At 40.5% G+C, this 14292-nt stretch overlaps 1 protein-coding gene across 1 annotated transcript in view; it reads right to left on the reverse strand.

The window, feature by feature from the left end:
• Window positions 1-14292, reverse strand: part of Hmcn1 (hemicentin 1) — a 417178-nt gene that overhangs the window by 20555 nt on the left and 382331 nt on the right. Inside the window, exons 94-100 of the mRNA XM_034513608.2 lie at window positions 12533-12682; window positions 11778-11915; window positions 10473-10594; window positions 9533-9770; window positions 4893-4955; window positions 3602-3721; window positions 3014-3148 (exon numbers count right to left, since the gene is read on the reverse strand). Of these exons, the coding sequence (XP_034369499.1) occupies window positions 3014-3148; window positions 3602-3721; window positions 4893-4955; window positions 9533-9770; window positions 10473-10594; window positions 11778-11915; window positions 12533-12682 (966 nt within the window). The remainder of the gene's footprint in view (window positions 1-3013; window positions 3149-3601; window positions 3722-4892; window positions 4956-9532; window positions 9771-10472; window positions 10595-11777; window positions 11916-12532; window positions 12683-14292) is intronic.

Consider the following 14292-nt stretch of genomic DNA (forward strand, 5'->3'; position numbering starts at 1 on the left):
CAGTCACTGCCAAACTTGTCCCCACATTACCAGGCTCATGGTGGACAGAGGAGGAGAATGCACAGTCTCTGCACTTGTTGGCACTTTGTACCCTCCCTTGCCCTTCCCCAGTGCCAGGGGAAGAGAGAGAAACGCCCTTCATAAGAATTTCTCCCTGCTCTTTGTCCCTCTGAAGCCTGCCTTCTCTTTTCTCATCATCACGTGGACTGGAGCGCACCAGCCGCACTCCTCTTGTGGAGACATGAAGTCCTGTCTTTCTCTTCACCCTTAGGCACAGTCAGGCCTCTTCTATGTAACACAATCCCTCTCCTAGGTCATATGTACCTCAAGGCCCTGCCTCTTCTCTGTTGTTCAATCCAAACCCCTCAAAAGAGCAATGTAGGCACTTTAGTCTAAAAGTTGGGTCCATATTTTTTATTTTTGGACCTCTTTTCTTCTGAGACCTTCTAATGCAGCTTAATTATATACGTGGACATACATGATCAAGTACTTTAAGATATTTTTCTTAGTGTACTTTCACCCCTCTCTTCTGTTGCATGACCCCCTATCCCTTTTCACATTGGTTGACAGCAAAGGCAAATGCCATTAAGAACCAGAAATGAATAATATATTGTAAGGCACTGGGGAGCTTGCTTGCGGCTGGTACCGGTGGCGCGGCCCGTAGTGCAGCGGGCACCGAGAGGCTTCGGCGCGCACCCGCGTGGGCGCGCCTCACCTTCCAGTTCTCGCTGGCAGTCAGTTCCCAGGCCCTAAGGCCTCTGCCTGGGAAATACCTAGGTGTATGGCGCTTTAGGAACCAGATGGCGACGGCTGCCGAGACAAGACCTTATTTGGCATTTGGGCTGTGCGAACCGGTGGTCTGATCTGACGCACACATGCAGGACCTATGAGGAGATGTTGCATGGCATCAGTTCGTTGGCCGCCCATCAGGGATATAAGCCTCGCGGGAAGGGTCGGGGCCACTTGCCACTAGAGCTAAGCTGTACCTGATTACCTGAGTAAACCGCTTAGAGAAGGAACCCTGTTGGTCGGTGTCTTATTCCTGCGGGACAGGAAACGGCATGGATCAATATATCTCTTCTGTGTCCACACACGTCTCTACCTTCTTTTCCTTTGATTATTCTTTGTTTTCTATTCGCATTATTTTATATAAGTTATACATGACTTTTTTTTTTATAGCTCATTGTTTTCTCATTCCTGCACAATGACTTATGGTATAGGGGAATCACTCCCTCCTCCTTCTCTTCCTACCATTTACTTTGGGATCTACTCTTTTTTACCTCTGTGAAAAATTCTGACACCAGCTTTATTAGTAATTGCTAAAACTTTGAAGCAACCATGGTGTCATTTAGTAGGCAAACAAAACAAGACAAAACAAAGTGAGAAATATTTAAACTATGGTATATTACTTGACCTGAAAAGAAATGCACTGTGAAGCTGTGCAAAGGTCCATGGAGGACCATAATTACTAAGCAAAATTAAAAAAAAAAAAAGCCTGTCTCAGAGGCTGCACGCTGAAGAATTCCAGCAATATAACACTCTGGACAAGGGAAAGCTATGGAGACAGTAAATAACCCGGGATGGAGAGGCAGAGATGAACATACGGAGATCAGAGGGTTTTGGGATTGTGAAACTCCTTTACCAGTATAGACTTGTGCAAACATAGAATATCCAACACTGAGAGTGAGCGTGTAAGTGGAGTATGGACTTTGAGTGGTGGTGTCTTACACCATCAATGCAAAATCATCAAATGTAACAAATGCAGCGCTGTGGGCAGGATGCTTGTAGTGGAGGGTATGTGGGTAAGTGAAGGGGAATTCAGGAAACATGTGACACTCAACTTTCTGCTAACTAAAAATTATTCACTTTAATTTTTACTTATATTTAGGAGCATATGTCTGCATGTGGGTACATGCATGTCAGTACACATGGAGGCCAAAACCATCAGATCCCGCTGTACCTAGAGCTTCAGGAGGTTTCGAGCTGCCCTGCATTGTTGCTGGGCTCCAAACTCAGATCCTCTCAGAGAGCAGTAGATGCTCTTAATGGCAGAACCATCTCTTTGGTTAGTCTTTTGGTTAAGTTTTCCTTTAAAACTTTACACCGAGGTAAAAACGAAATGCCTATTAAAATAACATAACAAAATGGTAGCAACCAGGACCCTGGGTGGCTTCTGGAGACTGAACCACCAACCAAAGAGTATACATGGGCTGGACCCAGCCCTCCCCTCCTCCCCCGAACTAAGTAGCAGATGTGCAGCTTGGTCTTCATCTGGTTCCCCCCAAAACTGGAGCAGAAGCTTATGCTGACTCTGTTGCCTGCCTGTGGATCCTGTTCCCCCAACTGGACTGTCTTGTTTGCCCTCAGTGTGCCTAGTTCTTCAGTGACTTGAGGTGACAGAGTGAATTGGTAATTGGGGTGGACCTCCCTTCTCAGAGATGAAGGGGAGGGGACATGGCAGGAGAAGGCATGTGTGTGTGGGGGACTAGGAAAAGGAGGGGCTGCAGTCAGGATGTGAATAAATAAATAAATTAATGGAAAAACGTAAATGGTGACTGTCCATATTTAAGTTCTGAGAGAGTGGATTTCCACTATCTTTATAGGTTCAGATTCTTTCCCTTTCACCGGGCGTCTGTCCCTTTAAAAGATTCAGAAGGTCTAACTCTTAGAAGAAGGGCTTGTAATAAACATGAGAACTGGAATTTGGATCTTCAGTACTCACATAAAAACTGGGTGAATGTGGTGTGGGTTGGTGTGGTAGTTCACTTCTAATTCTAGTGCTTAGAAGGTAGAGACAGAGGATTCCAGGGCTGGCCAGCTAGATATACCAACTAATTTAGTGAGCCCAAGTTCACTGAGGGATTTTGCCTCAGTAAAAAAAAAAAAAAAAAAAAAAAAAAAAATGTGTCAAGAAATTGTGAAAGATACCCAAGGTGAACCACATGCATCTGCACACATGTGCACAGGCACCAGTATACACACACACACACACACACACACACACACACTATACCTTGACAGCTCAGCCCATCAGAGGTTCTTCGGAAGCCTGTTCCACAATGGACCACACAGCGATAGGATCCGATGGTGTTGTCGCAGTCCTGACCAGCATGACAGGTATGTCCACCCAAAGCACACTCATCAATGTCTACAACAGAAGGAGCCATGATATCAAGGTGAGTGGAAAATATAACTAACTTAAGAACTTGCTGTGAAGTGTGGGTTAGAAATGATATGATATCTGAAAATATCAAAGAATAAGAAAGATGGAATTTTGGGGTTGAGTCATTTAAAATGAGTTATAGAGGTGATGAATTCACAGCAGCTTGATGTGATGAATGTATAAACTACTCACTGGATTAGAGAACATATCAGTTAGGTAACTTTTAACAAGCCAGTTTTTCTCTCTGAGATCTTCAGTGAGCTATCCCAGGCATCCCTAATTTCTGAGTGCCCTTTTAAAGGCAATAGCTGGCCAGGGTTCTCCTTCTTACTTTCTCAGGACTTCCATTTATTGCAAAGCTATGGGCAGAGGATACTGCCCTACCATGCTTTTCCTAGGTAAGATTGTCTTGGTCGTTGGATATAGTTTTGATACTACCTTGACAGGTTCTCCCATCCGCAGCTATGGTGAGGCCTTTGGGGCAGGAGCAGTAATAGGCTCCTATGGCATTGTGGCAGGTATGGGAGCAGGGATTCCCAGCTGTGCATTCATCTTCATCTGAGAGAAGAAACAAAAAGGCCCGTCAGTGTGCACAACTCCTGCTTCCTAGGGGCTGGTAAAGTCCATGAAAATAAGCATTTCTGGATGCTGAGGAATTGATCAAATATAACAGAGAACACTCTAAGTGGCAGAGAATGAGATTACTATGAAGAAATTAACTTGAGGTCTCAGAGTTGCTAGTGAATACATGTTTAGACTTTAATTCTAAGACAGAAATGGTAGTTAAATTACAAGATACATTTACTGTTCTCTAAATGTAGTTGCAACTCACTCTGCAAAGATAGAATTTTTAAGAGACTATCCTCCTTTTGCATGACAAATCTGAAGAACAGAGGTAAGGGGAATGTTCTCAGTCATCAGGGCCAGAGCTCAGAGTTGAATTACTGCCAGAGCTCAGAGTTGAATAGTCTCAACACTACCTCTCACCAGCCTACCACATTATACAGGTCAGTGGAAGAGCCAGCAGGTCATGTTGGCACTATGTATACCAACATGAAATCCTCAGCCATTTGCTAAGCTGTGGTTTCCTGCAAGAGAGTCTTTTGCAAGGGTGCCTGCTGGGACAAAGCTGGTTTTATGGTTACTTATGGGTCAGCTATCCTGTTCTGTCCCATGACAGAGCAGTTCTGCGGTTAGATCTGTGTTTGTGTTGGATCCCTGAGAGTTCACACCCATTGAGCCACTGGATTAATTGTCTCTGTTCCCTCTATTCTGCACTTGGTTACAGTCTCTGATACACTAGGCTGTGTCTAAATTAAAGGCACATGGGCTTTGCCATCCCTCAAAGGCAGTCTGCCACTCAATGCCAGGCAATCTTCAGCAGTGTATGAAGGTTCTCTTCGTCTCCATTCCTTAGCTATCAAGTGGAACATTTATAGGTAGCTGTGATGCTTAAATGCCTAGGCAAATGGCAGCCGATGTTTATTAAAAGATAGTCATTACTTGAGCTGGACAGATGGATCAGCAGGTAAAGGTGCTTGCTTGCCTGATGACCAAAGTTTGAACCCTGGGATCAAATGGTGGAGGGAGACAACTGCAAGCGTTCCTTTGGCTTTGCCATGAGCCACGTCATGCCCCCTTGCACAGTAAATAAATAAATATAAAGGAAAGATAACCATTGCTGACACCATTTATGAAATGAAAATATTTTATCCATTTTTATACGTACCAGCACAAAAAGGTCCAACTGAGTCTAAGATGAACCCAGAGGGACACTGGTTACTGCGATCTCCTACCCAAGAGAGAAAAGCACAATTAACAGACTCATTAGAACACTGGCACTTCTCATCCCAGTACGGCCTTCCCTGGGAAGATACATGAAAGAAGAAATGATGAAAAATACAGTATTGGAAACAAGCAAGAAAGGAGAACTTTATGGCTTTTCAACCAAGAGGGAAAATGAAAATGAATGAGTCCAGATACTGTGGACAAGCTGATACTGAAAACATTTTCTGCTTAAGATATATACAGCAATGAAAAACAAAACAAAACAAGCTACTTTATAATAGCTAAAGAGAACCCAAGATAACTGTGTGTTGGGCACAGCTACAGGTGCATCTCGTTGTTCCAGCCACTGGTAGATTTTTACTGAAGGAGGAAGGATGTTGTGTGCAAGCAACTGAAGTCCTTTGCTTCAGTGGAAAATCAACATTCTAGGCAGAAGTCCCCAGCCCCATTTATTTCTGGGTCTTCTCCATTTGCAATGTTAAGAATCTTGGCCAAAATTCTACGTATGTCTGTTTTACTGTTCTGAGCAATTGAACCAAGGCAGGTTGAGCTAGAACAAATTTAAAGTAGCTGTCAGGAAAAAAGGTCACTGAAAGACTCTTTCCCAAGAGCACTCCAGCCATCGGGAGAGCAGTGGGAATAAGGTGGGTGGAGCAAAAGCATCGTTGGCATGTAGCATGTGATGGCTTAAAGATCACCATCTGCTTCATTTCATTTAAACCACATGACATCCTTACTGCTGTCATGATACCTAGTTTTCAGATGAGGACTCTGAGAGTAACATCTTATAAGGTGCTTAAGAACAAAAGCTAGTGTGGGCAGGCCGAAGAGGAAAGCCTCACTGACTTTCACCTGCTGAAGTAATTATTACAATTTATGCTCAGTTATTCACACATTCCTACGTTCTTTAAACTTAGCCAGTATTGTGTAGAGTAACACGTTGAAAATACAACTTGCAAAAAAAATCATGTCAAAGAAATATAATTAATTATCATATAGAAGCTTTGCATTTTTGGATTTAATCAGGGGAGATATTTTTCATTAGATAGCATTTGGGGGAAGGCCTGGAGACAGATTTCAACAGTTCTGTGATGTGTAGGAAAGACCTGACCATTTGTTCCTTCCTCTGAAAGATGTTGATGTACCAAGGAGGCTGTGATTACAAAAGCTTTGAATCTATGTACCACATAGCAAACAGTTCCACACAATTTAAATATGGAACCGATTTTTTTAGGAATTCAACTATCATGTAAATTTGTATCTTATTGTCCTTCATTTTTTTTCAGTTATCCATACACTGAGAAGGCACATTAGGATTTTACAGGTTAAGTTTAGGCATGGGGTTAGTTTTCTGCTTTCAAAAATTCTCATATTAAACTAGATATTTCATTATGAAACATTTTCACTTATTTATTCCTTTCTTTTCATGTGTATGTATGGTGGATGTATGTGTTTGCACACACGTGTGTGTGGGTACACTTGTCTGTGCTTGAGTGTGCAGAATCCAAACGTTGCTGCCATGATGTTTTTCATCAACCTCTATTAGCTATCATATGTATGTATGTATGCATGTATGTATGTATGTATGCATGCATGTATTTATGTGTATATATATATATTTATTTATTCTTGATAAGGTCTCTCTCTTTCTGTCTGTCTGTCTGTCTGTCTGTCTGTCTGTCTGTCTCTCTGAACCAAAAGCTTGCCATTTTTACTGCATTAGTTGGTTGGGGAGCCTCCAGGATCCCCCTGTATCTTCTCTGCTAAGGATACAGACATGTGCCTTAGTGCTTAGCAGTTAACTGGGTTCTGGAGAACCAAACTCAAGTCTTTATGCTTGTAAAGAAAATGCTCCACTGAGATGTTACCCCAGCTCCATCTTTATTGATTTTTTAAAATTTGTGTGTACATATGTGTTGTGGGTGCCTGTGTGCCACAGCCCTCACATGGAGGTTAGAGAACAACTTGGAGAAGGTAGTTCTCCCTTTCCACATGTAGGTCACCGGGCCTGGTGGCAAGTACCATTGCCCACCGGGTCGTCACATCGGCCACTCATTCTTTACCTTATAGTAAAAGTAGATTATTTTGAATTATAGCTGTGATTTTCATCAGGGGATGAAGCTAGGAGAAAATACAAAGTATTTGTTTGTGATTATAATAGTGTATTATAACAGTAGACAATTTGAAAGTCTGAAGTAAATTTCCCTATAACTTTATCAGTAGGAACAAACTGTTTCAGTTTATCAAAACGTGGTATATTTTCCTTCTGGTCATTTTAATCAATCCATACTTAAAATGTCAAGTATGAAAATATTGAGTAATAATTACCAAGCCTGATGAATAAAGATTATTTAGAGAGCTTATTTAAGATAAAGATTTTGCACTGAAAACACGGCAAGGTGCTTCCTGCCAACCTTAATACCTGAGTTTGATATTGAGTTGCAACTGACTCCTGCACAGTGTCCTCTGACCGCTGCAAAACTGTTGTGGAATTCGTGTGTGTGTGTGTGTGTGTGTGTGTGTGTGTGTGTGTGTGTGTATGTGTGTGTGTGAGATTGTATATTTCCATACAATCACCCAGTTAGAAAACGCAAGCTGTGTATGTACACAGTGCCTTTCAGTCGTTATTATAACATAAATGTGCTCCTTGTTCCTCGGGTAGGCTTGCAATGGTGCCAAGAACATGACAGGCACCCAAGGATTGTTTGTAAGAAACATAAATTTGTAATAGTTTGTAAAAAAAACTATTACTTGAAACTTATTTCAGTGATTTTTTAAGAGATTATTAAACACGTGTCATAATTTACTACTTCATTCATTTCCAGTTTCTAACATATCTATTTATTATTTTTTTATTATAAAGAACATTAGGTAAAACCTCTAAAATAGTCATGTCCGGCTGTTTCTGTGACAGATTTTGAGCATAAAAATTTGTTGAGTAACCAGGAATACAAGTTTGCCCCCTGGTGGTTACTGAGCAACTGCAGGCATGTAACTTGAAAGTCACAGGACACTTAGTTCAAATGTAATTCACATATCATTTTAATGTACTTAAATGTATTATTTAAATGTATTTACTTATATTCTGGGATGTAGACTGCTCAGCAACAATCTCAGAGATGGTACATAGATGTTCACTTGGCTTTAAGCTTAGCACTTAATGTGTTACATGTTAACAATCCTAACATGTAGAAGGATACATACACACCCATTTCATAACATGTAGAAGGATACATACACACCCATTTCATAACATGTAGAAGGATACATACACACCCATTTCATAACGTGTCCAGCCTTTTGACACTGCGACATGATTTACTCCTCTACAAAGCTCATGATCAAGAGTTTTGCAACCAACTGACCTGGGGACTGGTGCTACAAAGTAACAACTGAGGGAAGTTGTGTACACATTGTGGGGACTGCTGAGTGAAATCAAAGAGGAATGAGCCATGTTTGAAGTCCGCTACTACTGCAGCAAAGAGCAGAGCTTAACTCAAATGAAAAATAAAATGTAGTCAACATTCTTCCTGGGAAAAAGATATCTATATATCTATATCTATATCCTACATAATCGAGTTACCAAAAAAAAATCAACTAAAAAAACAAAAACAAAACAAAACAAAACAAAACAAAACAAAAAAAAACCCAAAACACTTCCAAACTCCACAGAATACGGAATTGACTGCGGCAGTGGTTTTGAAGATGGAGAAGAAAATTTGGGGACCAGATACTTCAAGCAAGTGCACATCACAGGGCACTGCCTGGATAAAGATGTGGGACTGTCTTTAGACAATGGAGAGCACTTCAGAAACCATGTGCTATATGATGGTTTCCACGAATAAGGAATAATAGTATTGCAACTATTGCTCCACAGGATCTGATAGTCATCGTTACCCGGGACAACTAGATGTTCTCAGTTTTCCTGGAAAAATTTCATTGCAAGACTGACCCCTTTCTCAAAAGAGTCTTGGTTTGGATGATAAACTTTATGTCCATATTACTAAGTCCTAAGTGGCTGTTAAGGCGTATCCAATGTGAATTCTTTTGTTTTCCCATTTTCTCCGTGTTTTAGCTCTGCTTGATAAGTGCAAGTTGAGCCTTCCCAACTGACAACATCAATATATTCAATAAAGAGAATAAAGTGCTTAAAGGAAAACTGCCTTGAAAATCTATAAATTTATGATTAGTTTAAGCTGGGATGTACTTTACATCAGTAATTTTGAATTTTGAAAATTCATCAATAAACACGGTATTTAAAAATGGACTTCATTACCTAAAGAAAAATCATTCAGGTGGATAACATTTAATCCTCTCCAAGAATATGGGCTAGCACCTTGCCTGGTTGCTTACGTTGCCTGAAGAGGCGTCTTGGTAAACTAAATGCAACTGAACAAACTTTACAAGGGCTTACCTACAACAAAAACAAAGAATATAGCACATACAAAAACCCCAACTCTAGCATGTTAGGCCCGGGCCTTCATACTCCTAACTTGAATGGCTTCAAGGCGCCTATCTTTATCATTTGAAAAAGAGTAAGATGACAGCACAGATCTTTGGAGTTTTCCTTAATAATGTTACCTTTGGAAATTGAAGCATGGATTTTAAAACCCAATGTCTCCTCTAGTTGGTTGTAGTCAGACTCCACGGAAGATGCACGAAGAGTTTCTACTAAGAAAGGCATTTTCCCCCAGGCCTGATCATAGGAAATGGTGTGGTTCCACGTGTAGGGGACACTGATGCCATTGATGGTGAACAGACGGGTCGAGTAGGCATAGAGCTGCCCAGGTCCTGTTTGAATGTAGTCCTCAGTGTAATCCTAAAGTGAAGGATTTGGGGGTCAACATTGCACCTGGTGTCTTGCATAGTGCATAGCATATGAGGTACTCTGGGGTTGGGGGGAAGCCTTAGAGATTAACGATGGAGTGCTGAATAAGACTAAGTACACAGTAGTGTTCTGGACACATCTCTTAGGTTGATCCTCGTCATTAGAATCAGGTTTGTAATTTACTGTCACAATTTGTGATTTAACGAGATACTGAAGTTGCGGGCCATGAATAAAGCAAGCCGTAGGAGGGCTATTTTCATCACTCTAAGCTCTCAAAGTACTGCTTTCATGTCATGCAAGTTAAAAACAATTTTTGAAGTAAAAATATAATTACATCATCTCCCTTCCACTTTTTTCTCCCCCCTCTTAATGGATGCTACACAAGAACTTATTGTAAGAATCACTATTCCTTTTTTCTTTTTTTAGAGGAAAATTTAACAAGTGGCTTAAATCAGCACAGCAGCAGTTCTGGCTCTACTATACCAGGTAATAAAACTACTCAGAGAGCTTTCAAAGCGGAGCCCTGGGGATTTTTAAGTAAAGACCAGATGGTTATTTATGACCTCGTGGGGGTAGTAATTTATCTCCGGAGCAAACAGCAAGAACCTAAGAACTCCGTGCTCTGTCTACAGGGATTCCGTTTGTCCTCCTCACTGTCACATGACTAACCATGATGCTCTTGTAGCATGTTACCTTCACACTGATTTCAGCAGGTGAGTGGAGCTGCAGGACATGGCCATTCACGATGACATCAAGCAGCAAGGCGCCATCGGAATCTAAGCCCCGGGCCACATGTGTCATCCGCAAGACCTCTCCTGGGGATGACACAGCATTCATTTCCTCAGCAACGATAATAACAGTTATTATTACTATTATGCATATGGTCTGTGGAAGCATAGAGAAGATTGATCTAATATCATAATGTTATTTCAAATGTGAATAAATACGTCAGAGAACTAAGCACAAAGGTTTTCAGTTAAGGAAAGGCAGGCTTACTGAGTTGTCTTCCAAAAGTCTTTCCATGTGGCCAAAGCATAGCATTTGATTATGCAGAAGACTCGATATTTTAGACTCACAAGCATTTCTACAAAATTGCTGCTTGTGGGATGAGGCAGGCAACTTTACTGGGGACCGGCAAGGCCCACAGACTTAGATACAGGGTTATTTCTGCCAGAGCTTCAGCAATATTGAAAAGCCATCTTTGTATGTGGATGGATAGCAAGGGGCCCACTTGCTTTCTGTGCTGATTAAACACTGGTTAAGGAGACACCTTCTCTCATTCTTCTTCATCAAAGGTCAATCCCACCAAAGCTGGCTCATTCCAAAGAGGCTGTAATGGAGTTTTGTAAGCACTTTTGTGGACACTGGAAGGGCCCCAAAGAGCTAATGCCCAGTGACTAGGACAGAAGCAGAGTGGAAAGCAGTAGTGTGCTCGGCTTTGCTTCTCTGTTAGATAGAGAAGCACCACAAGGCACATGAGCTGATTTATGGTTAAAGATGAAGCCTGCGTTAATAACAACAATTACTTATCTTCATTCCTTATTCATGCTTTAAATCCCCTCTAAGGTTCAAAGAAAGAAAGGCACAGAAAAGAAGAGAAAGAAGTCTTTGGGGTATAAAAATTACTATTCTGCTTGAGGACACATGGTTTCTTACAGACCTTGTGCTAGCATTCACTGACAGGAAAATAACACCCCCCCCCCTGCTTTTTCACTATGTGTGTTAGAGTGCACAAAATACTCGTAATAACTTTCTGTAAGCGCATGTACCATATTTTTCTTTTTTTCTTTTTTCCCCAGAGCTGAGGACGGAACCCAGGGCTTTCTAGGCAAGCTCTACCACTGAACTAAATCCTCAACCCCACACCATATTTTTCTTAGTCACTGAGCTTTATAGCAATCTTTCTATATATATGTTTGTCTTCTGTCTTTCTGTCTGTCTGACTTCTCTGCCTATATGTAACTATCTAGTAGAATATTACGTTCACCTGACACTAACCAGTTGCAAATTCCACTTGTGTCTCTCTTTTGAAGACTGCATTAGTGAGGGTAAAGCCATTGACTGCTCCCCCTATTTCCTTTGCTGTGGTCCAGTAAATGGGATTTAGGATAGAAATGATCTTTCTCATTGCTGGACCTAGAGAAGAAAGAGAAACAGGGTGACCGAGGAAAATATTTACAGTCTGTTATTGTCATAGTATGTTATTCACTAGTGTGAGCACCGATTGACTAATTACAAAGTCAATAAATCTCTGTGCATCTTTTTTTTTTTACTAGCATATATTAGCTATACAAAATACTGGGTTTCACTATAACATTGTTATATAACATTGTCAAAGCACTGATGTGCTTTGATGCTCTCTCCAACAGTTTTTCTTTGGGATGAGGATGAACAATGTATTTCATCATATGTATCACATCATGTTGGCAATGGCTTAAGGTTTTATCTTTTAGAATTGTTAGGTGAAACTAAGAAGATAAAGAATAAAGTATGTCTTTAAAAAGGCATTTATGAAGGCTGGCAAGTTATGAAGGCTGGCAAGTTGGCTCAGTGGTTTGAAGCGCTAGCTGCCAAGTTGATGACCCAAGTTAAATGTCTGAGACCCACATTGTGGGAGAAGAACTAATTCCCATAAGGTGTACTCTGACCCTTTTGTACATGGCACACACACGGATACACACACATAAATAACAACTCATTTATTGAACGTAATAACTAAGTTTGTTAAAATTTTCATAAATACAGTGACTCACCAAGACTGCGAGGCACATTGGTAATCTTTGCCTGTATTATTCTTGTATCAGAGTTAGGGCTATCTGTTATTGTGGCATTAAGGAAAGCGATTCCAAACTCAATATCATTAATATTCCCAATAACACTTCCTCTGGCTCGCTGGGGTCCACCTATTGGGGGAATAAAAAAAATCCCGGGTGAGAGAGCAATTCCATCAACATTACATGAGGGAAAGAAAAGCCAATACGAAGAGATGCTACAAATCTTTTCACAGACATCAAAAGAGTCCCATGGCATCCAAGTTTGAAAGTGAAATTAATAGGCTTTTAAAACATTCCACGGTTACATAACACCCATCCTCCCCATAAATCTAGCATCCTTCCAATCTGTACACATCTTAGTACTATTTCATAAGCCAAAGAATACAGTATGTCCATTCTCCCAGTCCAAATAAAGCATGCGTTTGTTGATTGTGGTGACCATGACTACAGCGAGTTTACAGACAAAGCTGTGTGTGTCAGTAAACACTTCATATGCATTCACTCTTTTGATCATACCAACAGTACTAGGCGGTAGCTTCCAACAGACACAGTTTTCAGACTGGGCAAAGTTAAGAGACATAATGTAGCTTTACCATCATCTCAGGTCTAGAGAGGGGGGACTGAAACACACTATCTTCTTGGCTTTAAAACGTGTTTTGGAGTAGGGACTTATTTCTTCACTTAAATTGCTAACTTACAATTGTGTATATTCCATGTGGATGATGTGTTGCTTTAAAATATGTATATATCAAGGGAAAGGTGAAATTAGCTAGTTAGTACATTTGTCATCTCATTCACTGGTTGTTTTCATGCTTAAAACCTACTCTGTTATCACTGAAGAATAATGTACAGTTATGGGGAAATGCAACATGGAAGCAAACACAGCAGGAAAGAGGTTACCAGGGGCTAAGGGTGAGGGCAGAGGCCTGAGGGCATGCTGCTCAGGGCTATGAACTTAGAGAAGAGGAATACAATCAAGCATATCTACTATAGAACTGGTCATTATTGTTAATAATACAAACCTGTGTTTTTATCTACTGCTTCTATGTGTAAAATGGGGAAAGATTTCACCAACAAAATACCATTTAATCCTTGTTACAGGTCACTGCATAAATGTGATATATTGTCCACTTTAAATCATTGTGTGTGTTAGTGTGTGTTGTATGTATGCATGCATGTATACACACACACACACGTGTGTGTGCATTACTTCCTTTGGAATGGGTATATATACACACACACACATATGTATGTGTGTGTGTGCATTACTCCCTTTGGATATATATGTATATGTATGTATATGTATATATACGTACACACATACACATATATATATGTGTGTGTGTGCATTACATCCTTTGGAGGTGGATACACACACACACACACACATATATGTGTGTATGTATGTGTGCATTACTTCTTTTGGAGGTGGGTGTCTCAGCAGTTTTGAGATGTAGCTAAAACATTCTTTATTGTATTAATCTATCAGATAATAATTAACTTGTAAAAAATAGATAATTATATTACAATTTTGATAACATTGTAAAATTCATACCAAAACAATCTGATTAAAGAACAAATATGAAAAGTTCCTCTTTCCTTGGTCCTGAGCAGGGGAGACAGAGACCTGGTGGGCAGCATTGCTAATTTCAAGTTTCTGGATGACTACTGATAAGCATGACTTCTATTTTAACTGAGGAGCTTGAGTCCCAGCACTGAAACAGATGTTTCCTCAATCT

The sequence above is a fragment of the Arvicanthis niloticus genome, chromosome 10, assembly GCF_011762505.2.
Source record: "Arvicanthis niloticus isolate mArvNil1 chromosome 10, mArvNil1.pat.X, whole genome shotgun sequence".
Lineage (NCBI taxonomy): Eukaryota > Metazoa > Chordata > Mammalia > Rodentia > Muridae > Arvicanthis > Arvicanthis niloticus.